This window comes from Clupea harengus, chromosome 21 (genome assembly GCF_900700415.2).
Source record: "Clupea harengus chromosome 21, Ch_v2.0.2, whole genome shotgun sequence".
In the NCBI taxonomy this organism is placed as follows: Eukaryota; Metazoa; Chordata; class Actinopteri; order Clupeiformes; family Clupeidae; genus Clupea; species Clupea harengus.
In genome coordinates, this window is record NC_045172.1 from 4,649,065 (window position 1) to 4,676,905 (window position 27,841).

General features: G+C 44.3%; 1 protein-coding gene across 1 annotated transcript; it reads left to right on the forward strand.

Moving 5' to 3' along the window:
• The first annotated feature begins 1,490 nt into the window (after positions 1–1,490).
• obsl1a (obscurin like cytoskeletal adaptor 1a) lies at positions 1,491–27,671 on the forward strand. Its single transcript, XM_031559059.2, has 25 exons — positions 1,491–2,048; positions 3,847–5,145; positions 7,611–7,880; positions 9,327–9,587; positions 9,847–10,152; positions 11,052–11,318; positions 11,407–11,682; positions 12,190–12,465; positions 13,226–13,501; positions 14,112–14,384; positions 16,197–16,472; positions 16,762–17,037; positions 17,340–17,615; positions 17,844–18,119; positions 18,428–18,697; positions 19,036–19,302; positions 19,560–19,829; positions 20,397–20,663; positions 21,832–22,098; positions 23,206–23,318; positions 23,481–23,634; positions 24,257–24,418; positions 24,887–24,991; positions 25,299–25,565; positions 25,971–27,671. Exons 2-25 carry the CDS (start codon positions 3,981–3,983, stop codon positions 26,240–26,242), a joined length of 6,888 nt encoding a protein of 2,295 aa, XP_031414919.1. The 5' UTR covers positions 1,491–2,048; positions 3,847–3,980; the 3' UTR covers positions 26,243–27,671.
• The last annotated feature ends 170 nt before the right edge of the window (positions 27,672–27,841 follow it).

The window sequence follows — 27,841 nt, forward strand, 5'->3', positions numbered from 1 at the left end:
AGGTTGAATAAAGCCCTTGGTCAGGACCCGCAAAGGTAGTAAAAATGTCTTCCATCAAAGTTGAAATCTTATGAAATTTTGTAACACTACAAATGAATTGTTAGATCATAAAAAACACTTAGATCAAAGTCTGTGTTTTGTCAATGAAAGTGCAAGTTCATTTAAACCGCCCCACAACTACATAGAAAATTCCTCAAGAGCATAATTTAAAGGCAGTCAGCTGTAATTTCTCCCACGACAGGATTCTCGGCAGTCCTGTTCTCACTTGCTGCCGCTGTCTTACTTTTCAAAACAATCACACCACGCTCTTCAGTCATGTGGCTATAGGGGGAGGCAGATCTTGCTTCATTTCAGACAGATTTTAGCCCTCCACTCACAGTCCCAGATGCCTGCACAACTGCCTGAGCAGAGGTGGTACGTTAAGTTCATGACAAGGGCAGGCCAGCTCTGAACAACTCTGCATTAATATTGTTTGACAGTGGAGAGGTTTCTCCAGCCAAAGTTTTAGGAGTTATTCTTAAACTCTGTCGAGAGGTTAACCTGTGACTGTTTTCTGTTAAACAACAGTTATAGTATATGTTACTTTAAAACGTAATCAGCATTCTATGATGGTACCTTCAGGGTTCTGAGAAACAACTGTCCTGTGTGAAGCGTTATGAAGCTGTCTAAAGAGTTATGAAGCTGGATATGGTAACATTTACATATCCATGAATCCTACACTCATGAACCCTGTTTCTATACAGTAATCAGTAATCATCTCACTACATACACATAGCAGACACTGTTTTACTGATCGGCATGCAACCTTGAGTTTCAAACGGTTCTGGAGTAAACACCCTTGCAGCCCTCGGGGTGGTAATAGGGTCCAACACATTTGAGTTTCCTGTGCTAAAACACAAATTTGTATTTCTTTCTATTCTGAAATCATTAATGTCTCGTTTCGTGTTTATAATTTAGGTAGATCTATAATCTTCTTCTTCTGTTTGAGGGACAATGATTTTATACCTGATAGCTAGTATGGTGCTTAAGAGATCATACTGATATGACACTTTATAAAGAGCACATACTAGACTAGAGGGCAATCAGGACATCCTGTGTGTGTGTGTGTGTGTGTGTGTGTGTGTGTGTATGTGTGTGTGGAGGGGGTGAAGACTCGGTGTGCCAAGCACTAATGAGAGCTGAAGCGCCCTGCACAGCCTCCGTCACCAGTTATCTCCAACAGCCACATCCCCCCCACCCCGGACATGGGTCTGAGGCCAGCCGGCTATCATGAAACCCAGATAGCGCGTGGGCCGTTAGCGACCCCACAGTGCCTGGGGATGCCACCACAGGAACAGGGCTTTGGAGCCAGGTCTCAAGTAAGCTCCTGGTCTATGTTTAGAGTCAGTAGGGCACCAAGTGGAAGGGCTGATTTTATCTCCCCCGCCCTGTCATCGAGGCCTGAGGTATTTTTAGGGGGTGGGGAAGGTGGGGGATGGGGGATAGAGGGGTAAGGAGTTAGCAGCTGCAAATGCATTTATGGACCACTGCAATGACAATGACACTTAGGGTGACTTAAGGGAGTACAGTGACGCAGCCATCGCTGGCAACACACACCCGCCAGCCCCCCAGGACGGTGTGGACACACAGGGCAGAGGAACAGGGGCGTGTAGACGGGGGGATTTCACACAAACACACTGAACCGAGTGGTGACTGGGCCATAAGAGAAGGGAAAAGAGGACAAGGTGATCAGCTGGTGGAGCAACACGACAACTAAGAGAGAGAGAGAGTGTGAACTTGTAAGGGTGCAGAAAGGAGACAAAAAGCTTCGGCGACCAGACAACAAACTCTTTTGTCCACAGTTCTAATTCTTTCAGCAGACTGACTGTTTGAGGGCCGCCAAGCTACAGCGACTGATACTAAGGTCAAGGATCAACCTTCTTGAAAGAGAGCCACAGACAGAAGGGTCAATCTCCTCTTAAACCTCTGGAGGAAACTGTGAAGAGCAGCTTTTGGCAAGTCCTCAATTCAGCAGAGAGAGGGAGTAGAGTAACAGACGAGTCTCCTGGGTAAGTTTAGTTCTCTGGTTTTTCCCCTAGGACAAGCTTTGTTCAAACCGGACTTCCCACTGACATTCTAACTCTGGCTAAATTTGACTTCAGTTATTTCTTGTAAAAGTTCGTCCTTGCCTTCGTCTCTAAGTGCACTTGTATACTAGAATACTTTACTGTGCTATCAGGTAATTTCTTGGTATATTTTAAAGTGTACACCTCTAAAACTGGACATTCAAGATATATCTATATCTATATCTATATATATATATATATATATGTGTGTGTGTGTGTGTGTGTGTGTGTGTGTGTGTGTGTGTGTGTGTGTGTGTGTGTGTGTGTGTGTGTGTGTGTGTGTGTGTGTGTGTGTGTGTAGTCCTAGACATGTGGAGCTGAAAGCACAAATGATTGCACAAGAGAGCTTTCACTGTCAGAGGATGTCAATAGATCTTTTTTCTAGAAACATTTACAAGGCCAATCCAGCAGCTGGTATCATCCAGGCTGGTTGGTCGGCATCTGATTCAACATAGCAGCACATTTGAGACAACCATAGAAGTGCATCCAAACACCACACAGTCTTAGTCACAAACAATGTTAAACCACAAAATCCTTTTGACTCATGTTGTAATCTAAAACTCCAGTGGCATTGCACTCAGTGCTATTTGACATTTCAGAATGATATCACATTCAAATGCAGTAGGTGAGATGAAACAGATTGTGTATTTGGTGTGTGTGTGTGGGTGTGTGTTTGCATGTGTGTGTGTGTGTGTGTGTGTGTGTTTGCATGTGTGTATGTGTTGTTATTCAGGACTATTTGCATTTATAAGCACAGGTGTGCGGCCCCAGTGGGTGAGATTTCTCCTCTTTTTCTCTTTGGCTGCCAGTGCGTCTTTATTTGGGCAGACTATTTTGAATGCTTCCCCGCTGAGCTACAGCACCAGCTGTGGAGGCTAGGCTCCACCAGCACTGAGGCGATATCTGGGTTATCACTTCTCAGGATTTGGGTTTGGAATTGATGAACTGTCCTGGGACATCTGTTATGTGGGAGAAGTAACGGTGTTTTTCACACTTATTGGTTGGAAGCTTAATTTATGTTTAACTGCTGTTCCCATCATGGAGATAGATTTGATTAGTATGAAAGTTTTTCAAAATATTAGAAATTCAAATTGTAAGCAACAGTAAGCACATTTTCTGTAAAAACTATTGTGGCCCACTGTATATTCCAGAATAGGTTTATGTGAACTAGCTGAGATTTTAAGTCAGGAAAAGTAAAGTACAATAACTAAGTAAACAAAAAGTAAACAATAACTATGTATGGAAGCAATGCCATTGACAGGTTCATTAATCATTAATCAGCTACACCAGAAACAAAACACAAACACAGGTCTGGGTACCACATTAGTCCACATGATGCCTCGACTTCTGATGCTGTATCTATTGATTAATGCTAGATGCAAAGTAAGTAGCTGACTCCTGATCTGGCATTGATGTATAACACCCACACCAGACCTTCCTAGGCCTGATCCATTCCTCCTTCAGTTGCTGTGTGGAATACGATTTGTCTGCCCTGAAATGATCATGTGACAATATATTATGTATTATGATTATGATGATAAGCTTTGATGATAAGGTTGAATGCATCGTCTGGGCCAGATTTGTACCAGAACCTGGTGTTGTGTTATGATGTGTTAGCATATTTCTGTATTATGATAATGATGATACGCTGATGACATGTTAAGTGCATGTGTGAGGTCACTCAGATGTAAGACGTGTGCCCTGCTCTAAGCTGTTGATGCTGTTGTTTCCCTCTCCTCAGTGTGGCATGTGATAGATGAGAAGCTGAAGGTGCCATTGTCTGAGTGATAGCAACATTCCTGCAGCCTGAGGCATAGACAGTGAGGGAAAGAGAGAGAGAAAGAGAGAGAGGAAGTGCCCAACACAAAGGCAGATATGGATGTGTTTGGCGGAGCCCCCCGTGTGCTCGGCTACCCCCGCCCTGTGGCGGTCCGTGACGGCATGGATGCCCAACTCAAGTGCCAGATCGGAGGAGACCCCCAGCCCGACGTCGTGTGGGAGCGGAAGAATGTGCCCCTCCTCTCTGAGGGCCGCTACAGCATCTCCCAGGAGGGAAAGGCCTACTTCCTGTGCATTTCCTGTGTGACCGCCGAAGACAGCGGGCAGTACATATGCAAGGCCAAGAACAGTATCGGGGAGACTTGTGCAGCTGCCATGCTAAAGGTGGAGAACGAGTCGCAGGAGGTGCTGGTTGTGCCACCACCTCAACCACAGTCACAGTTACAGCAACAACCATTGCAGAACGGGAACATAGAGCCTGAGCAGCAACTACAACGGGACCCGAAGGCGGAACAACAACAACAAAAGGAGTTGGATTTTGAGAACCGCGACCGGCCTCGCTTTCTCATCAAGCCGCTCTCGCTGCGTGTGGACCGGGGCGAGGACGCCGCCTTCTCCTGCAAGCTGACGGGGGAGCCGTTGCCCGAGGTGATCTGGGAGAAGGACGGCAAGCGGCTGAAGGAGATCTTCGAGAGCTCACACTTCCGGGTGTGCGAGCAGGACGGCGGCTGGTACCAGCTGAAGGTGTTCCGCACACGGGCACCCGACGGAGGCGTCTACACCTGCCGGGCGGCCAATGAGCATGGCCAGACGGTGGCCGGCGCTGTGCTTCTGGTGGAGCCCGTGCCTGAGACTCGGGAGGAGAAAATGCAAAACGGCTACGCTAACGGCTATGCTAACGGCCTTTCTACGCCAACACCGGGGTCTCCCTCGTCGTCCCACTCCAAAGACCGGCACCACATGGCCAAGCACAGCAAGGAGCCGCTGCTGAACGTGGCCAAGGCCAAGAAGTTTGCCGTGTCCGAGGGGAAGCATGCCAAGTTCCGCTGCTATGTGACAGGGAAGCCAAAGCCTGAGATAGTGTGGAAGAAAGACGGGGTGCCCCTGGACATCGGCAGACGTCACATGATATTTGAGGACCGGGAGGGCTACTTCACACTAAAGGTGCTCTACTGCAAGCAGCAGGATTCTGGCCTGTACGTATGTGCAGCATCCAATGCACTCGGCAACACCCTAAGCGCCGTACAACTGTCTGTGAAAGGTATGTTAACGTTACTCAATTATGAGTTAATTCCTTAAAAGATTTCACTGAAATGAGGAGAGACATTTTACATTGGGCCATTACTTACGACCTACTTACTCAAGTGTATTTAAGACTGCTTCAGACTTATTTCCCGTAATGGTAATATAACATTATCAGTCAACAAAACTTAACATTAACATTATCAGTCAACATAGTTTGTACATTCAGTAGGCCTAAATAACTGTAAATTCAAAATACAATTCAGTTATTTGTTATTTCATAAAGTTTTGGGTAAATGATTAGTGTAATCATAAATGAGTGTAATAATTTAGTAATAAACATTACAGTGTAATCAGCTCAGCTGCTCATACAGAACAATGGTCTACTCTAAACACATCAACATGCTTTTAGGGAGCGATATTTTTCGAGTCTGTGCTATAACTTCACTGGTATTTGTTAGCGCACGTTATTAAAATGCACGGATTATGTGAGTTGACTCTTATAATTGGTAATGGTTTTATTCTAATACTCTCAGAGACTCAGCTGCCATTGCCTGTCTCAGAGGCATCTATTGCATGCATACCCCTCTTAATTCGTAATCTGGTGCCGTCTCACAAAGACTCTGTGTGTTGATTAACTGAGGAGCGCCCGTGGGACTCCTAGGGGCGTTAAACGTACTCTATAGGTTGGCTTGTGTCGGCACAGAGCAAATTCCTGGAAGTCATGGACTCGTCACTTCTAATTGACGTCAACATTTGAATTAGAGCTGCTTTCATTCACACCTACAGATAATCTCAGCCCATCTGACTGAACGGCAAAGGCGGATGTTAAGCCATACTTTGTCATTTTGACTCTGTGAATCAATGCAACATGTTTGTGACTTTTAGAGGAAGTAAACAGGGATATCATAATACCTGTTGGAGCTCTGGATTTGGAATCATGTCCTCTTGCCTTACAGTCAACAGTCAACATAAGTGTCCTCATTTGTTGGCATGTCTAAACAAGATTACATTAGAGCATATATGAGTGAACTCCCCAGAAGGAACTATCCGAGAAACTCAACATAAACAGAAAACAGAAAGCACAAATAGTATATAAAAATCAATCCTGAGTGTGTTTGAACCCAATCTTTTTTGTAAAATTTTTGTATTGACACTCCTTTTTCAAGTGACCACACTCGACAGTTTTTGGCTGCCTGCTGGCATACATGGCTAAATTTAGTGTCTACCTCACGGCATGACTATGTGGTTAATGAAAGCCTAAACACCTCGGGGTGAGTGACGAGAGAGGCTAGACAAGGTGCAGAAACCTGCATGTCAGGGTGAATATATTTGTTCAACCTCGCTCCAGCCTCTTTGTCACAGGGAACAAGTCTGAAGCAGTCTTAAATACACTTGAGTTTATAGTAAGTAGGTTGTAAGTAATTGCCCAGTGTGAAATGTCTCTCCTTATTTCAAAGGCTATCTCAGCTTTGCAATCTTGAGAAATGACTCATTGTCCATTTGGGGGTGTTACAGAAGAGACCATGTCAGTTATTTGAAGTGTTCTACAGCTTCTTTTGCCAACATGTTTTATTTTTAATCCATATAAGGCCATCACTGAAGTTTTACATTTCCTTGGGTGCACATGTTCTTTGTGCTTGCCACTAGCACAAATCTGTTTTGTGTTTAAGCTAAAAAAGCTAAAAGATTGACCTTTTCATACTAAATTTAATTTAACTCATTTTTTTGTGAGAAGGTAACTCAACTTATCACACCTATACTCACAAGGTGTTTGAATGAGGTAAACATTGTACAAGTGCAGTCACTTGTGATATACCAATCTGCTGAAACACATTTATACTAAATGTCAACCTCTTTCTGACCAAAAGTGTTGCTGTGTAGTTGTTATTACAATGTAATGTTCATCACATCACAGGGCAGAGCTGCGCATACAGAACAGTGGTCTAACTCCATCAACATGCTTTCAAGGTTATTTGAAGAGATAACGTCTGAGTCTGTGCTGTATCCCCTTTGATGTTTCTTAGCAAACGTGTCTGGCTTTTCCTCTGCTCATCACAGGACCTGCCGGTTCGGATTCGGCAAAGATTTAACAAAAAGATCTGCTCAAAGGGGATTTATAACACACTATTTACTATTTTGATATAGTCACCTTGTGTAGGTTTATGTTGTGTTTCTCTGTTAATTCCTTCCAGAGATTCTGTGCTGTATCTCCAGTGATCTTTGTTAGCACTTGTTTTTAACATGCATGCATTGCCACCCCTCCTCGCCTTCACCTACTTACAAGGTCTTTGGATGAGGCAAATGTGTAGAGACACCAGCAACGTGTTGGCAGTTAGAAATGTGCCAAAGTGCTGAAAACTTTTTTTAATGCCATATTATACTATACTACATTATACAAAATGTTGACCTCTTTCTAGCCACAAGTACTGCTGTGTATTCTTCACGCGCATGACATGGCCTTGCTTCTGCTTGTCTGCTCAGGGCCGCCGGTTCGGTTCAAGCGGGGACTTAGGGATGTGGAGGTACGGGAGCGGGACGTGGCCGTGCTGGAGTGCGAGGTCCCCGAGGACTCCGTCCCCATCTCCTGGTACCTGGAGGACCAGCGTCTGCACCCCAACAGCAAGTACGACATGGAGCAGAGGGGTACCAGGAGGAGGCTCACCATTCATGACATCGGGGTGGACGATGATGGAGTGTATCTCTGTGAAATGGCAGACGGGGGGAAGAGTATCGCAGAACTCTCGGTTAAAGGTAAACACAGGACCTGTTCACACCTGGCATTAACACTTGCCTTGGGTGATCTGATCACAAGTGGACAGCTGTAGGTACGTCCGTTCACACCAAGCGCCTCCACATGTGACCACTTGTGATCGGATATGACTTCACTGCTCTATATGTAAATAAAAAATGTCAGTTTACAAAGACCAAAATCAAAGCATTTTAGTTTTTTACCAGTGGAGGGCAGCAATGCCTTTCTTGTGCCTAGTCTGCCGGAAATTAAAAGAAGAAGAAGAAATCAACACAGACTGGGTCTATACCTTGGCATATTTCAGACAAACAAAATCGCCCAAGATGTCTGATGTACTTGTAATTAATCTATGGGCTTTTCAATTTCTTTTGGTAAATATCTCAGATAAGAATTAAAATTCTAAAAACTGTTTGTTCAGCCTCCATATCCTCTAATCACCTGTGTACATCATAAAAGCAAGTTATTTTGCAAGTACTTTTGCACATCCATGCAAAAGGGTATGTACAATCGTCTGCTGTTTAATCTGATCCCTCAAAATATCTTGGTATCTATTCATTGTGTAAATCATGACATGCAAATGGGTTAAACAAGTTATCACCATATGCAGTTTCAGTGACATGGTATCTTTTGAATATTTCCTAAATTACTTGTCATACAAACATTGATTTTTTTACATATGATATACAGCAAAAAGCTAATTTTGAAATAAGGAATACATTTCCAGGATACAATTTTATATTGACAGCATTTGACTGTCTTGGTTAAACACAATGACTAAAGACTTATTCACGGACTTTTGAGACATGAAGCCTTTTCAGTGAGTTATGGGCTTTTGCAGGTGCAGTTTGTACAAATTCTTTAGATAGATAGATGGATACTTTATTAATCCCGAGGGAAATTTAGGAAATTAGAGAAATTCACTTCAAAATGTTAAGGATGATTTGAGAAATGCACCAAATTGACCAAATCAACTTTTACGCATTAGTAATATATATCTATATAGGCTTTTCCAAATATTCCGACATCAAAGAGAAAGCCAGCTTTGAGTACATACTTCCGCTTACGCAGACAATGTTAGTTGAGTAGGCGATTCTTTGTCTTTGTTGTCCCAGACCACATCCAAATGTGGTCTGAGCGATCAGATCTCAATGCATCCTCACTGTGTCTTGGGTGCATTCACACCTGTACTTAAAGCTGTCCTATTGCGATCAGATCACCAACAGAGGGCAAAACAAACTTTGCTTCAATAGTCTATTTTGATAGTGAACAAATTGTCAGAAGCTATTTAATAAATATTCAAACTTTTGATAGACTTGTCAACTAATGCTAGTTCAACAATCTGTGAACTGCCTCATAACCCTGATCATAATCTTTCTCAATACACTTTCCAAAATCTAATAACGAAGTCAGTTATCCAAAGTCTTTGCCATCCTGTTTTTCTTGTGTAGGCACCATCGTCCGCAAACTCCCCAGGAAGCTGGAGGTTCTGGAAGGGGAGAATGCTGCCTTCTGTGTAGAGGTGGACCAGGAGGACATGGAGGTTTACTGGTACAAAGATGGGACCCATTTACGAGAGACTCACCAGACGATCATCAAATCGTTTGGCAGGACACATATCCTGGTCTTCGTCAACACCTCGTACCAGGATTCAGGGACTATCACATTTGTAGCAGGGAGATCCAAGAATTCCTCACGGCTCAAGGTCAAAGGTGAAGAAAAGATAATTTTTTCATAACCATAATTCATCAGTTCAGCTGTCTTATTTGCAAGAAATTGAGTCCAATGGGAATATAATGTCCTGAGGATACAATACAATTTCCAATTTGGAAGGATTCGGATTTTTATCCTATCTTAAATTCCAACCCATTTCAATTTTATCACACAATACACGTCCTTCAACAAATGTAAATGTATATGTAAATGTAATAAGAATCTTTCCAAATCCTCTCCTGTATTTATCCCTGTTAGCTGCCCGACACAGTGCCCCCCCGTGCCCGGTCGGGGTGAATATGAACGCCCACACAGCCAACGGCGCCGTGCTGTCCTGGGAGCCAGCTCCCAACCTGCAGAAGGGCACTAAGACGGTGTACGTGCTGGAGAGGCAGGAGGTGGGCTCGCAGGAGTGGCGCAAGTGCCTTAGCACGGAAGCGACCACATCGGTGGAAGTGCTGGGCGAAAGCGTGCCCTGCGAGGGCGACTACCGTTTCCGCGTCTGCTGTGTCAACAAGTACGGCCGCAGTGGACACGTGGAGTTCCCCAAGGTGATCCGACTCGGTAAGCGTCACAAGGAGAAAGATACATCATGGCTTATGTTATCCAGACTGCCCAATTATGAATTTAGCGATTGTGCCATTTAGTGAGCGCGCCACATAATACATGTAATGATGTTAGGGACTGTTCTGGAAAACAGGGCAGTAGGTCTGCATCTGGAGTAAGTCATCAGTCGTACCTTACACTCTCCTTGCCTCAGAGGGTTTCTAAGGGTAATTCACTACCTCTGGTTTGTTAGATTTCATTATAATCGATATTTGTCATAGATATTTAGTATGCACAAATGGCCAACCTACAGCCCTACCTTAATCCCTGGGTGTCTTAAAGCCAGACCCATTAGGTCTGGTTCCTGCCATTTGTCTGAAACCAGCCAGAGCCATCAAGCTTGCATCCTGATCCTTTGTATGAAGCCAGCTAGTTGATTGCCGAACTGTGTGGGACAGACATATTTATTAAATTAGGGTGAGAGTCCTAACCAGATTAATTAGCAGTCATCCCTTCAGTTCTGATACCTACCCCCAGACACATCTTTCCCCTCCCATACCTAATGTTATTGTTTACATGTGAATTGTATTGTATAAGAGACGTGAGTCTCTGCGAATACTTTGAAAGATTTCTCTCGCATACCGTGGTATGCAAGTTTGATTGTTCAGTTTGCGCTGGAATAAAAACATCTCTTGCTGAACACTTTCCCGAGTTCCTGACTATCTGCAAAACCGTAACCTTGGATCAAAGACGAAATCACCAAGCTTCTTCAGGTTTCATCATAATTTGCATAGTTGTTTTAGAAGTGCAAGTTTATGCCACCCAAACAATTCTCTGTTTTTCGTATTGACATTCATATTGTCATAACAAAGGAAAAGTTAACAGACATCATCTCTGTGTTTGGTCTGGTTCTCCAGTGCCTGGCCCAAAGATAAAGACCCCTCTGACGAATGTGGTGGTCACCGGTGGCGACGATGCCGTGTTCTCCATCGAGCTGTCCGCCACCATGATTGGCACCTGGTTCTTGAACAGCACCCAGCTGCAGGACAGCGAGAACTTCACTCTCCGCCAGAACCAGCAGAAGCATTCCCTGCACATCCGCAGTGTCAGAGACATTTACAACGGGGCGGAGATCACCTTCATCGCCAGTGGGGTCCGAGATTCCGCTATTCTACAAGTTGAACGTATGTACAAAAACCTGACCACAGGAAGTGTAAATTGTCCACAGGAAGTGTTGACTGGAAAGCACTTAGATTTTGTGTATCTCTGCAGCACGTGAAGTGAAGTTCGACCCTCTCACTGTGCTGGAGACAGATAAGAAGGTGGAGATGGGAGACCCCATAGTCCTCTACTGCGAGGTGTCACACCCGTCTGCGAAGGTCCGGTGGTTCAAGGATGGGGTGGAGCTTCAGATGGAGGATGGCTTGAACATCCAATCAGAGGGAAATATGAGGAGGATTGTCATTCAGTCGTCAGAATACTCCCACTCAGGAGAGTACACCTGCAAGGCCCTGGGCGATACTCTTACATTTAACGTGGAGGTTGAAGGTGAGATGTTAAACAGGACCCACTCCTCTATTCATAATTAAATGTAATTATCCTCAACAGGATCAAAAGTGGATCCTCTACATATATTCCATTCAATTGCATCCACACTGTTTCATATGTTTCATGAAAGAAGTCTTAGAGTTGCTTTACTGACTGACTTCCAAACAACTGTAGAGAGGCAGAGATAGGGTGCACATCACAGCCATGTCAGGAGTCAGGCGTAGGACATTACAGGGAAAAAGAGCATGTCCACACAGTGACTGGCAGTATTCCTGGCGTTGTGACCATCAGATGTTCACCTGGAAAGTGTGGACTTTCTCTTATTTCCTTTGCACCTCTTTGACCAACTTCCTCCAGCTCACCCTTCAGCTGTTAAATGCATGTCATCTCTCTCCTTTTGTCAACAATTCGTTTATATTCTCTATTTAATGGATGTGATATTTGAATGTGACACAGTGTGATCACTATTTAGCAGACCAACTGTCCAAACTAACCAATCACCCGTAGCTGGCCGAGCGATGTTTGCAGCCGTCCCAGAGAAGGAGAGGAACAAATTCGTAGAGGGGGGCGACTCCATCACCCTCCAGTGTGGCGTCTCAGACCCCAGCGCTGAGGTCCACTGGTTTAAAGATGGAGAGCCAGTTGTGGTGCAGGACGGTGTGGAGATCCAGGCACAAGGCAACCAGAGGACCCTGGTCATTCAGTCTGCCGATTTCCACCACGCCGGGATGTACACTTGTCAATCAAGTGATGATGTCAGTGTGTTTCAGGTCGACATTACAGGTGACAAGAAAGGACTAATTCACTTTGTTATTTTTCGTCACATCATTAAACCACTGATTGCTTTGACTGAAGAAAACAACTAGGGCTTGGGATGGCGTGGATGAAGCTGTGCATCTGTTCCTCCAAATGGTTTAACATTCTTTGCCCTAAAGCATCATCTTGATCATTCATTTGTTACATGAAACTGAAATTGAAATTAGCATGCTCAGAAAATGCGAAATGCTGTGGTTGGTCAGCTGCAAATGTCTGTAAGGAAGCACTGATTCTATTTGGACAGGACTAGATTAATCAAATATTCCTCTTCATCTCCATAAAACATGTTTGCAGCTGATTTCCACTAATGCTTTGTCAGATATGTTATGTGAACTGTGGAGGCAAAACACTACAAACCCATCCAATTCATTGCCTTTAACCAAATTGTTAAACTGAAACTAAAACAAAACACAAGCGCTCATTTAATGCAATACAAAAAGTGTTTTTGGTGTTTTTGTGTGTGACTGGTTTCAGGGTGTAAACAAGACACCATCACTCTGGCACTCAAACTAATTTAATTGAATTTCTCCTTGATAACCTGATGACCCCAACCCGTGAATTCCACCCTGAAAAAAATCACAGTCATCACTCAAATGCATGTCCAGCTTGCAAAGCGCTTACACAGGCGCGCACAAAGATGGACCACATTTACAGATTCAGAAATCCTTACCCTTACAACTCTTTCCTGCTCTTCTTCCAACCTGTGCCCCTTCCTGTTCCCGTGTAGGCCCCCCTGTCACCATTAAAGAGATCCCAGAGGAGGACTGCGTGAAGACGGCCATGGAGCTGGACCCCGTGGTCCTGTACTGCGAGGTGACCCGACCGGACGCCGCAGCTCGCTGGACAAAGGACGGAGTGGAGGTGCAGGCGAGTGATATCGTCACGGTCCAGGCCGAGGGCGTCATGAGGAGGCTGATCATCAGGTCGGCGGACCTCCAGGATGCTGGGACATACACCTGCCATGCCGGAGACAGCAGCATGTCCTTTACCGTCAACATTAAAGGTACCTGGATGCAGCGGGATCTTGAACTAAACCAAAATTAAACTAAGGTAAACTAAACTAAAGTCAAATGAATCAATTGAAACCAAGCTATGGTCAACTAAACATGGTTAAACTAAGCTAAAAGGTAAATTAGATTAGATTAGATTAGATTCAACTTTATTGTCATTGCACAGAGTACAAGTACTGAGGCAACGAAATGCAGTTAGCATCTAACCAGAAGTGCAAAGTAGAAGAGTGCAGAGTATGTGCAAATGGTAATATAAAAATAGATAAATAGGGTATATACAGTATGACATAAGATATAAGTGGTATGAGCAGTAAGAACATGAGCAGCAATAAAGGTGAATAGTTCAGATGTGAAATAGATATATGTAAAGTGCAGGTGAAGTACAGGTGAAGGTGGCAGTAGAAGTTATAAAGTTATAAATGAGGTAGGAGACATGATAAGATATAAGTACGATGGATATGGATATGACAACAATTTAACATGAATAGATATATACAATGAACAATTTAGTGCAAATGTTCAGTGGCTGGAGGTAGGTGTGTGGCAGTCAGGCAAGGGTAGAGAGGGGAATACATTAATCTAAATCTTCTCTATTTTCAACAGAGCCTCCAGTGATGATCGTGGACCCTAAGGATGACATCCACCTGGACAGGTACCTCTCTGAGGAGATTGTGCTCAACTGTGAGCTGTCTCGCTCCAGCGGAGTGGCCCGGTGGTTCAAGGACGGCCTGGAGGTCCGGGAGAGCGAGAACGTGCGGGTCAGCTCCGAGGGCCCCTACAGGAGGCTCACCATTCTCTGCGGTCTCAAAGAGGACTCTGGAGAGTATGTGTGCGACACAGGCGGAGACTCTGTCTTCTTCCAGCTCAGTGTCACAGGTACGAGGCATCATCAGCAGCAGGGGTATTACATATATATATATACAGTGGGGAAAATAAGTATTTGAACCCCTGCCGATTTCGCAAGTTTGGCCACTTGCAAAGAAATGTGTGATCTATAATTGTAATGGTAGGTGTATTTTAACAGTGAGAAATAGAATATCAACAAACAAATCCAGAAAACTGCATTTTATAACATTTATGACTTTATTTGTATTTGATGCAGAAAATAAGTATTTGAACCCCCAAGCAAACAGCAAGAATTCTGGCTCCCAATGACCAGTTATGTGCCTAAGAAGCACACAGATTAGTCCTCATTAGGCCTAACAAGGTACACCTGATCTCAACTGGTGACGTGTATAAAAGAAACCTGTCCAAAGAATCATACTTCACACCTTCAACCTCACCACCATGGGCAAGACCAAAGAGTTGACCAAGGACGTCAGAGATAAGACTGTAGACCTGCACAAGGCTGGAATGGGTTACAAAACCATCGGCAAGCAGCTTGGTGAGAAGCAGACAACTATTGGTGCGATTATTCGTAAATGGAAGCAACACCAAACAACTGTCCATCGCTCTAGGTCTGGGGCTCCATGCAAGATATCCCCTCGTGCGGTATCGGTGATCATCCGAAAGGTGCAGAATAACCCCAGAACTACACAGGGGGAGCTTGTGAATGATCTCAAGGCAGCTGGGACCACAGTCACCAAGAAAACCATTGGCAACACACTACGCCGTAGTGGTTTGAAGTACTGCAGAACTCGCAAGGTCCCCCTGCTCAAGGAAGCACATGTACAGGGCCGTCTGAAGTTTGCCAATGAACACTTGAATGATTCTAAGGAGGATTGGGAGACAGGATGTGGTCAGATGAGACCAAAATCAAGCTCTTTGGCATCAACTCGACTTGCCTTTGGAGGGGGAAGAATGCTGAATATGACACCATCCCCACCGTCAAGCATGGAGGTGGAAACATTATGCTTTGGGGCTGTTTCTCTGCCAAGGGTACAGGACGACTCCACTGCATCGAGGGGACTATGGATGGGGCCATGTAAATGTGGAATATTGGGCTTGAACCTCATTCCCTCATTCCCTCCCATTGAAAATGCAACCTTAAGGATTTGGAGAGGATCTGCAAAGAGGAGTGGACCAAAATCCCTCCTGAGATGTGTGTAAACCTGGTGACCAACTACAAGAAAAGTCTGACATCTGTGCTTGCCAACAAGGGTTATTCCACCAAGTACTAAGTCATGTTTTGCTAGGGGTTCAAATACTTATTTTCTGCATCAAATGCAAATTAAGTCATAAATGTTATAAAATGCAGTTTTCTGGATTTTTTTGTTGATATTCTGTTTCTCACTGTTAAAATACACCTACTATTACAATTATAGATCACACATTTCTTTGCAAGTGGCCAAACTTGCGAAATCGGTAGGGGTTCAAATACTTATTTTCCCCACTGTATATATATATATATATACTTTTTTTGCACTTTTTAAACAGGGAAAACAACTGTAAGAGTAGATCTTGTCAAGATGAATACAGTTATGTCATTTTGGCCAGCCATGACACTTGATACATGATACTGAATGCAGAATGAAAGAAATGAATGAATGAATGAATGAATGAATGAATGAACAAATGAATGAATGAATCGATCAATCAATTAATCGTTGAGTCCATTTGACTATGTTGCCATATATTGATAATATTTTTGCTTGTTTACAATGTACAGTCATGCTCTCCGAGTCTATCATGAAAAGTGATGCACATCTCTGCTGTTCATTAACGTTGATTGTCCCTGTGGTGTTCCAGCTGCTCCGGTGCGCTTCGTCTCTCCCCGGGAGTCGGAGGTGGAGATGGTGTGGCAGGCAGGGGAGCGGGTGGAGCTGAGCTGTGAGCTGAGCTGCGCTAAGGCGGAGGTGTGCTGGTTCCGTGACGGCCTGGAGGTGGACGAGGCAGACGGGCTGGTCCTGGAGGTGGACGGGGCTCACAGGAGGCTGGTCATACCCTGCTCCTGTCCGGAGGACACGGGGGAGTATCTCTGCGAGAGTGCAGATGACTCAGTGACCTTCCTGCTGACGGTTGAAGGTACGGTGGCTGTCACTGGACACTTGTATGGACCTCTTCAGCCACATGGCTTATTGCAAAAAAAATACATAAAACACATCATTTAATGAACATTATAAACATAATTTGTTATTCTTCAAACACACCACCAAGTCCTTACTGTGATGAATTAGCTGTGAAGTCTCATGATTTGTTGTTCTTTCTTTTTTTTTTTTTTAGTTACATTTCACACAGAAAAATGTTATGAATTGTTAATATTTTAAGCCCCTTCTCCTTCAGAGCCCCTTTCCTACATTTTCATGTCTCTCAGAACCTCCTGTCCAGCTGACTAGGCCCAAGCAGGCGAAGAGTGTGGTGGATCAGGTCTCTGGGGAGCCCCTGGTGCTGGAGTGCGAGGTGTCCCGTGAGAACGCTGAGGTGCGCTGGCTAAAGGACGGGGTGGAGCTGGAGCTGGACGGCGATGTCACCGTGACCGAAGAAGGCCTCATCCGCAGGCTAACCATCCTCTCGCCCTCAGGAAAGGACTCAGGGAAATACACCTGTGACGCCGGGGGGGATGCCATTGATTTCAAAGTCAACGTCAAACGTGAGACCTTCGACATCTTCAGCATAACAGTTTCAAAGACAAACAGCCAATACATGTTGAGGAAGCGTCTAACATTTAAGATAGTACTCTCTGCTTTACTCAAACAGCAGTCACAGTTATTCCAAGCAGCATGCAGTAGAGGTTTACATTTGATCAATGTCTGTGCTCTGTGTTTTTTTAAACTCTGGTCTACCTATTAAGAAAATATTTCCAGAATTATAAAACTCTTAAAGAACTTGTCTTATAGATCCTGTCTCCTGTAACAAAGACCATCTAAATGAGAGATGGGTAACTTTTTTCAGAGGCCCCGGTGAAGATCCTGCGGAAAGAGGAGATTGAGACGGAGCACAACTGCGTGGTCTCTGATGACGTTGAGCTGGAGTGCGAGCTCTCAAGGGCCAGTGGCAAAGCCTGCTGGTACAAAGATGGAGAGAGGCTAGAGGAGAACGAGCGATTCTGTGTGGAGGAGGAAGGCGCTTTCCGCTCGCTTATCATCCTCAACGTAGACCTGGAAGATTCAGGAGAGTATTTCCTCGACGTCCTGGATGACAACATCACATTCATGGTTAAGGTGCAAGGTACAGGCTTGGTTACTCTTTGATTTCTGCACCTATATATGAAGATATAGAGAAAGATATAACAGATCCATGAACAAATCCATGAGGTGGAAGGTGTGGAGAATTTCAATTATAATGTGTAACTAAATGGTCTTAGATTAAGGAGATTTAGTGACAGATAGATTATATTCTTCTGTGGCTCAAGAGATTCAGAGTCTCCAAGCCAACTGTTGTGTGCCTCCTCCCCAGAGCCTCCAGTGACCATCGTGGGAAACTCGGATGACCCGGAATACCAGGAAATGGTATCAGGAGATGACCTCATCCTCGCCATCGAGGTGTCACGAGCCAACGCCCCAGTGGAGTGGTACTGTAACGAGAAGCGACTGGTCGAGGACTCGCGAACTCACATCGAGACTTACGGCACCCTGAGGAAACTCATCATCACTGACATCAAATCCTCAGACTCAGGGAAATACATGTGCGATGCCGTCAATGATAAGATGGCGACTGTTGTCAGAGTGAAAGGTAGATACATAGCACGTTTGAAACCAGTCATCATGAGAGCTGGGTCTTTTCTTATGACAACATATGACCTTTTCCAAATAAAGCATACTTGTAGGGAATGTTAAAGGTTGTTTTTCAAAAACACAGATTGAAATTAGGTGCTTTTGACCATGATAAAAAAAGTTCTATAAATTCTATCATTTTAAAGTTATAACTTGATCACGTGGAATACTTTTCACCTGGGCTTGCTATACTTAATATAATCTTTTGTCATGTCTTAAGTTCTTACGTATTCCTTATGTAAATATCCTCAATGCTCTCTCCCTTAGAACCTCCTATCACCATCCTGAACAAGGAGGAAGTGAACAAAGTGACAGGATATGAGGGTGAGGGTGTGACTCTGAACGTGGTGCTCTCACGAGAGAAGCCTGTGGTCAAGTGGATGAAGGACTGGACGGAGGTCAACAACGAGCGCTACCGTATCGGCTACAACGGCGTAACACACTACCTGACCATCGACCCGCTCAGGAGGTCCGACAGCGGAGAGTACACGTGTGATGTCGGCACGGATGAGATGCAGTTCAGCCTGCTGGTGAAAGGTGGGAGAACTTTACAAGAACCAAATCTTTCTTTCCCTTCTGTGGCTTATACCATACTGAAGAAACACAGATACCACTCTTTTGGGAAGAGCATTGATGGATAGACAGACAAGCTTTGTCCTGGTATTTAGAAAAGACACCACACTGTGACTGTTATTCACTGATCCCTCTACAAAGCAGATGGCGCTGAGACACTGATGATGAAAGTTAACCTTTGACCCTTTGCAGGTTTTGCTGTCATGGGTTCTGCTAGAATTATACTGTACAAGGTGTCTTGGAGATGATGCTGTTCACAAAAATGCTAAAACAGAACCCTCCTTCTCTCCTTGTTGTGTCAGAGATGCGAGTGAAGTTTACAAAGTCCCTGCACAACACCGTGGCTTACAAGGATGGCATGATCACCCTGCGCTGTGAAGTGTGCAAGGCCAAGGCGGACGTCCTGTGGTTGAAGGACGGCGAGGAGGTCATCCCCAGCCGCCGCTTCTCCATCCGGGCCAACGAGCTGGAGCGCAGCCTCACCATCCACCGCGTCACCAAGGAGGACGCCGGCGAGTACAGCTGCGAGTCCAGAGACGACTGCACCCGTGCCTACATCAGAGTGGAGCGTAAGTGTGTCGTTTAACGAGAATCCAATAAAGTCTTCAGCTGATCAACTCTGAATTAGGGATTAGCATTTCATGCAAAAAAAATGTTCTATAACCGTTGGGAAATATATGACTACAATTCAACCATTATTCAACCCCAACCCCCCCCCCCCCCCAAACACACACACACACACACACACACACACACAGACATGTACACAAACACACATACACACTCTCATACGCCCTTAATGACATGCCCCGTGTCCTCTTTACAGTGCCCCGTGAGGTGGAGTTTGTGACGGAGCTGCACAACACCACGGTTCTGGAGGGTGATGACGCCACCTTCAAGTGCGTGGTGTCACCCGAGGACGCCGAGGTGGTGTGGCTGATGGACAACGAGCCCATCACGTCGGGTGACCGCTTCGTCGTCTCGCAGAACGGCCTCTGCCACACACTCGTCATCCGCCGCTGCCAGATACTGGACTCAGCCAGGATCACCGCCGAGTCCGAGGGGGTCACTTCCAAAGCCAGCCTCAAGATTCAAGGTTGGAAGCAACTCAGGATCTCTTGAACTAGTGAAATGTTTGAAAAATTACTTACTCAGAGAGACTTCCTAACTGAAAGTTGGTTTGCAATGAGTGTGCAGTGACTAACTGAAAATTGTGTTTGAGTTGTGAGTGAGGAACATCATATACCATTTATGTGGTCTGCTATATCAGGGGCAAACAGTTGTTGTGTTTGTGAATTTATTGTGACATTCTATAAATTCATCATTTAAGGTTGTAAGGCAACATCGGATTACCTTGATGATGTTATTACAGGTATTCTACAGTATTCTATGCAGAAGGACTTTTCCCTTGGCTGTAATGGCGAAACCTGAAAACTACATTCTTGACTTTACTGCAGCGTTGATTATTGATCCAATAATTTAGGGAAGAAAACTCATCTACTTGCATCTCCTTGTTTTAGAAACTATATTGACATACAGTATATTGACAGTTAGTCACTGAATGTCATGAAAGACAGGCTTCACAGAAACGTTATGAAGAAATATACATCGAATTCGTATTGCTTCTTTGACAGTGTATATGTGTTTTCATTGGCTTGTCCAGAGGCCCAGATTCTGTTCACCAAGCGGGCGGAGCCAGTGGAGGGTGAGGAGTTTGGGGAGTCCACCCTGGAGACGGAGATCAGCCTGGAGACTGGGGAGGTGCAGTGGATGAGGCAGAGCGTGGTCATCCAGACCGGGGTCCACTATACGCTGTCCCAGAGCGGACGCAAGCGCAGACTCACCGTACACAACCTGGGCCTGTCCGACCGGGGGACGTACCGCTGCGAGACCCTGCATGATCGGACACAGGTTAAACTCAACGTGGAGCGTGAGTTTTTCAACCAGGCTCGGCCTTGGTTATTCTCTGGAGAGTTTCGATTGAAAATTACCCTTTTTTTGTGGGTTTATAAATGGGTTCAAGTATATACTATTACTGTTGAGAGTTGGGAAATTGAGTTACAGTGGGGAAATTGAATTGTAATTGAGCTAGATGATCCTTGAATACACATTTACAGACAAGTAGAGTAGTATAGTTCAAGTAGTCTTTGAACTAAACTCTCCGGTTGGATTGTGACCCGTACTGGAAACTGGCTGAAAAACGAATCACAATGTTAAGGAACCTAACGAGGACAGGGTCGGGGACAGTGTCCTAAATTTGTGACAGTGTCAGTTGTCATTGCCTGCTTTGTGTCTCTGTCATCCCCTGGTGTTCTCTCAGGTTAAGGTTAAAGAGGGATCTCTTAGAACCACTGACTCCGGCCTCAATCCAGCCCAGGTCTGGTGCTGACGCACTCCAGCTTCAGCTCCTATCTGTGGTCAGAGTCCGGCTCTCTGTCGTGTCCGCCCAGGAATTTAGACAGCTTTTCACGTCAGCTGAAGCATACACTGCTATCCTCACCTTGGCAGTGGGCATATAGGCTGCCGCTGCTATCATCCATAGAAATAAACCTTGCGTGGGCAGATGGATAAAGCCCTGCGTGAGTGTAACCAGACTGATGAAAAGCTGGTATGTTCCTGTCATAGAGAGAGAGAGAGAGAGAGAGAGAGAGAGGGGGGGGGGGGGGGGGGGGGGGGGGGGGGGGGGAGAGGGCAGGAACAAATGAGTGCAATAGAACAGGAACACACTCCCGTAATCTGCTGAAAGAGTAATCAGATGGTGACCTAGGCACAAAGAGGGACCTTTCAAGATATTGAATTATTGAGACATCAAGCTTGAGTTTTTGAAGGGACCTTCAGAACTACACCAATGTGCTTGTCTGTAGCTTAACGCAGAACGTTTGGCCATTGCTTGGCCATTCAACAAGTCTGCTGAGGCACTGGCAAATGTGTACTGGGACCAAACGTTGATCTACTTAGTTTATTTTCAACGTTCTCCATGAATGGGGCTCTCCAACGTTGGCCAACGTGTAACCCACCCACTCAGCCAAAGAGAATGACCTCTGTCCATGGTGATACCGTGCTGATTGCTAATTTTTCCTGCCCTCTACTTTCTGTAGCGAGGAAAGTCTTCCTTCGTAAGAGCCTGAAGGACATGGAGACATTTGAGCGCGAGACGGCGTCCTTCGAGGTCGAGCTGTCCCACGCAGACGTCGAGGGTGTGTGGCAGAAGGACGGTCTTCGCATCAAGCCCAACAACAATTGGAGGGTGAGCATGAATGGGTGTGTCCACGGCCTCACCATGTCCAACCTCAGTCTGGAAGACACCGGCACCATCGTCTTCTCATCAGACGGCTTGAGGACTTCGGCCCGACTGCAGGTGAAAGGTATGGAAGCATTTTCCAGCAATTTACACTGCCCTCATTGACACTGTCAAATAAATATGTAAAGTCCAAATCCAAGAAATTCAAAGAAAAAAAGTCACATCAACTGATCTAAATTGCAATTACGTGACACGTGTCAAATGTTTGTAATCAGATTCAAGAATGACAAAGGAGTAAATTTCAATCCAGTGATCCAGTGAGGATTAGAATGACACTCTGTTCTGGACCTGGTATGGACCATGAATCAAGATAGACAGAGACAGCATCATGGCACTGTCAGCCTACATGTCCAGTACCATTCTCTCTGTACCTCCAAGCTAGCCTCAAACATAATCAGTGTGATTGACAGCGCTGCGTACAGATAAGGTTACCAGCTCTGGCGATCCCTGAAGCATTAAGAGATGCTCATGAGTGATAGACCAAGGCCAGATTTACTGAAGAGGCTGCTGCTATCCAGGCTCCCGTGATAACGCCTCTAAGCCACGGAGCTCATCGCCAGAGCTTGAGTCGCACAGCATGTCCCATTCCACAGTAGCTTGTCATAGGTCAAAACAATAGCATGACGTCTGTCAGGGTAACACAACCCCTTACCCATCGCACATGCATGACTTCAGACCTGCTGCAGGGCTATTTAAGACTACTCGATTCAGAGGCTATGTATGCAGTAGTCTGTACGTGTTTAAAATATGAAGGTGGCAGAACAAATAGAAATGATCTGGGATGTCAAATGGACGAGCTATTTCACATACTTAATGTACGTGTTATGTCCTATATTAGGATAGAGAAGGATAGGGTCGGACAGCATGGCTTCTGATATATTCTCTCTGATACAAGCCTCGCCCATATTTTGATTCTGTTTCTGTTTTGATTAATATTGAACATGCTATATTATATTGAAAATGGAATACCAAAATATATTTCCTGTTAGCTCATGCTTATGAATGCAACGAGGCATCGTTCAAAGTTTGGTCGTTTGTATCATCATATACTCTTAATGAATCACACAAATTGAGTTTGGTATCACTGAGGTAGTTTGTGTCAGCATATACTCTTAATGAATCGCACAAATTGAGTTTGATTGAGTGTTCTCTCCTCTTCCCGATGATTTAGAACCCCCGGTGACCATCCTGAGGAAGCTCACGGATCTCAGCTTTGAGGAGGGATCACCTGTGACGTTGGAGTGTGAGCTGTCCAGACCAAACGTTGACGCGAAATGGTTCAGGGTAAGACTCAGATAAGCTGTTTATTTCAGCATATAGGAACATATGCAACCATGTAAACCAAATAAAACAGCATTCACTCGCTGCTGTCTCATTTTCCAACTTCCTAAAATTCTAAAAGTTCTCTAAACTCTTATCTAATCTTTGTGCAAATGAACACCTTAGAACGACATGGAGCTGAAGGTAGATAAGAACCACAGAATCTACTCCATGGGGAGGAAACGCTTCCTGCAGATCCTGGAGTCCAGCATTGGCGACTCGGGCAGCTACAAGTGTGAAATCGGGGAGCTCAGCACCTTCTGTAATCTCAACATTTTTGGTACTGAACAACACCCTCTTTATCCAACCCAACATGTATGGCACTGAATAACACCCTCTTTATCCAACCCAACATTTATGGTACTGAATAACACCCTATACATCCAACCCCTGGACGAGGAGATGCTACTACTTACGAGGAAATATGTTTTGGTTACTTTGACAGCAGTTGCTCACAAAATTTTATATTTGGCATATTGCATTCATCCTGAAACTTGCAAGATCATGTAGCCTAAATTATATTATATGAAACAAATTACCATTCAATCCATAAAACAAATACTTTGACAAATCCCACCTTCTCTGGTTAGACTGAATTTCCATATCCTCCTCAGGCAGTTGAAGAACTTGGGTATTTGTGTGCCCCCTTGTGGTTTGAATAGGGTGTTGCAGCTAATAATAAAATACTTCATTAGTCCCTTCACTTGATGTCAGATGTCATGTGATATTTTTATTCAAGTATTTTACCATAAATATTAAAAATGATTAAGAAAATGGCTAAAGGGACCAGAAATCACAATGAGTTTATCCTTGTTCCAATGGTTGCCATGGAAATACTAGATGCGATCATGGTCATCAACTAATGGTTTTATATCAATGAATAATTAATCCTGATCTTGTAGAGCATGCGTTGGAGATCATCCAGGGTATAGAGGACCTGCACATCCAGGAGGACCAGAATGCCGTGTTCATGTGTGAGTTGTCCCTGGAGGACGTCCCTGGAGACTGGTACAAAGACGAGCACAAACTAAAGCCCACCAGCACCATCAAAATCCGACGGGAAGGTCAGTGGCCCTCACAGCTGATTTTGATATACTGACAACCAACCATTAGTATTCAGATCTCACCTATACTAGCCTGTAAGACAGTGATTTAGTATCTAACACTATAATCAACTTGAGTAACAAGTAATTGGGTGGAAAATATAACTATTTCACATTAGTTAATTTTACATTTGTACTTTGATCTAAGCCTTCTTTCGATTCGGTGCATTGTTGGGTCATGTTGACCTCTTGCAGCAATTTACACATAAATAAAATTAAAGCAAAGCTTATACCAGCCCTCACTTACCTTCAACCAGCAGGGTACACCTCAACACACATGTGTTTACCTGGTCCGTTAAGCTAGACAAATATTCTGGCCTGAATACTGCTCATCGGGGTATCTATGAAAACATGCTATTTATAGACATGAACACTGATGAAATGTCAGTCTGTGTATTTGACAAGAAATGTGTTCTGGGTAATTTGTAGGAACGAAACACTTCCTCCTGATTTGCAACGTGACAGCTGAGGACACCGGAGAGATCAAATTTGTTGCAAGGCAGCTGGAATCCATCGCCTGTCTGGAAGTGGAGGGTAACTGTTTTTATTATTTGAAATAGTAATGTGTTTTTCTGTCGACCCTCTCCTTAAAGTGTTTACCAAAGTTAGAATAGAAGAAGTAGAGGTTTCACTTCATATGCTGTTATCCATGTATATGTCTTCAAGAAAGCGATGTTATTACAGCACTTTTTTCTACAGCTTTGAAATTATTTGATTATACTAGCCAGTATAGCTGCTGTCATTGTTATTCAATGTCTGTTCTTCCAGCCAGTCTATTTCCTGTCAGTAGTGTGAAAGCGCTGTAATATTCTGTGTATCTCCCATGATCTGCTCCCCATAGACCGCCCTGCCTCCATAGTGAAGCCACTGCGTGATCGGACGGCCCTGCAGAAGCACCGCGTCATCCTGGAGTGCACCGTGTCCACACCGCGCTGTGTTGCCACGTGGTATTGCGGCCAGACTGAGCTGGAGACTTCAGACCGCATGGAGATCACCAGCGACGGCTGCTGCCGTAGGCTAGTCATCCACCAGGTGGCGCTAGAGGACGAGGGAACATACAGTGTGGAGGTCGGGGAGCACACTTCAACTGCTAAGCTGCTGGTGGAAGGTGAGACAATGACATCAGTGATTATTGTTAGTTAGGTCCTCATGGTTGTACTCTGGCTCTCTGTTATAGTATTTGGAGTCTTCCTCTGTAGTCTGATGTCTTTCTCACTCTTTCTGCTTCCATCCCAATGTTCTTTCACTCTTCCTCACACTCTCTTATCCTTTCTCACTTTCAAACACATACACATACACAAACACACATACACACACACACACACATATGTAAAAACACATGTTCATGCACACACACACACACACACACACATGCACACACATGCGTACATACATACATACATACATACATACATACATACATACATACATACATACATACATACATACATACATACATACATACACATATACATGCATACACACATTCTCACTCTCTCTCACACACACTCAGGTCAATCTATCCTGCTGGTCAGGGAACTGGAGGACGTGGAGGTGACTGCTCCAGATCAGGCTTGTTTTGAGTGTGAGCTCTCAATGCCCCTGCTGAAGACCCCAGTGTGGACACTGGATGGGGAGACTCTCCAGAACAGCTCCGAGGTCCGACTGGAGACCCAGGGCGCTGTCCATAAGCTCACCTTTAAGAAGACCTCCGAGGACATGAGTGGGGAGGTGCGCTTCACTGTCGGAAAAGCCAAGTCCTGCGCACAGCTCACAGTCAACTAGTGGCAGGACACACACACCACATGTTGGACAGTCCAGGGTTAGAGGGGTGCAGTTCTTTCCGGTATTCAGGTTACCTTGGTGTGCTCATTAGCACTGGGTATCAGCCTTGGTAATAACCATAGAGAATAGAGTGTAAAACTGGAATGAACACCTAAATAATCTAACCATCTCGTGTTGGAGTTTAAAGGTCACTGTTAGAGTTTAAAGGTTACTGGCCTCTAACACTGATAGTGAAGTCAAGAAATGTGCAGTGGCATTAGGCAGTATTAAAGGATCATTTGTAATGTGATTTGGGAAGGACTATCTTGAGGTGAAATTGTGGAGAGGTAAAGGGTTATATCAAAGCTGCCCCATTGTTATAAGATTTATAAGATCTAAGAATGAACATGGAAATTGAGAATGTTAAAAGCAGAGCTACCTGGATAGAAAGTTGATGTATATGTCTGTGTAGCGAGTTAGCTGACATCTCTGCTGAGTTGTCTGGTTGAGAGTGGACTTGATGAGAAAAGAGAGATCTACTGAGTGGATGAAAGACTGAATTGGAGGGAGAAAGGTATAGAGCTATAAGATGGGTCTCCATCCAACGCCTTCGCATATTTTAAGTACATTTATGAAAATTCGGCTGAAAGAAATGCAAGTCTGTGCGAATTACAATTGGAAATTGAAAAATGGACAATGCTCTAATCAAGGGAGGAGTTGTGAACAGCTGTGGGTTCAAAACTTTAATGGAAACACGTCATACAGTCTTAGCAAATTCAATTTAATGCCAATAAACCCATCTGCCTTATTTGCTTCATACCCTATGCAAATGGGGAGTTAATCCATCCTTCTGTAGAAAATGTATTTCTTATTCGATTTAGAAGATTTATGGGAATTTTAAACATTTCCACTCAGGATTTCCGATTGTGTGATCAGAATTCCCATTAAAAGTTGGATGGAAACCCAGGTAATGTTGACTGATGGGGATTCAGTGACTGAGTGTCTGATTTGTAGGTGTTTGAGTAAGTGGTTGGCATGAGTAATGTTGAGGTGGAGGCCATTTATGGGGTTAAGGATTTTAATTACTGAGTAATTCATGTAATGAGAGGGTGTGTTATAAATTATTTAACAGAAAAACTGTTTAAGTGCATTTTTCACGATGTATCTTTTATATTGAGCACTTTTTATAATAGCGAAGGCACATATAAAATGCACTTGGTGCCATTTCAGAGAGGGATTTCGTGGTTAACAGAAGGTAAATTTCCTGGGTAGGGTTTTCTACTGGAAAAGGAAAAGGAAAAGGTTCCATTGGATGTTCTGGAATAGTGTCTTCTAGAATGATGATTGTGCATCCTCTTTCTGAAATGTACAACATGCGTGAAGAGTCAATTCTGTTGCCATTATGATGTTATGATTATATTAAAATACAACAAGAAATAATGGCTTCAAACTATCTCTTCCCAATCTTTTGTCACATGTGAGTCATTGGATTATAAGAACAATAGGCACTGGATAGATTAAAACAGTAGGTGGCTATTGGTTACCTTTCGCTGAAAAGTCGGTCACTGGACCAAATGAGATACACTTTTAGGCCGTGTTCACACTTGACTTCTTCTTTTC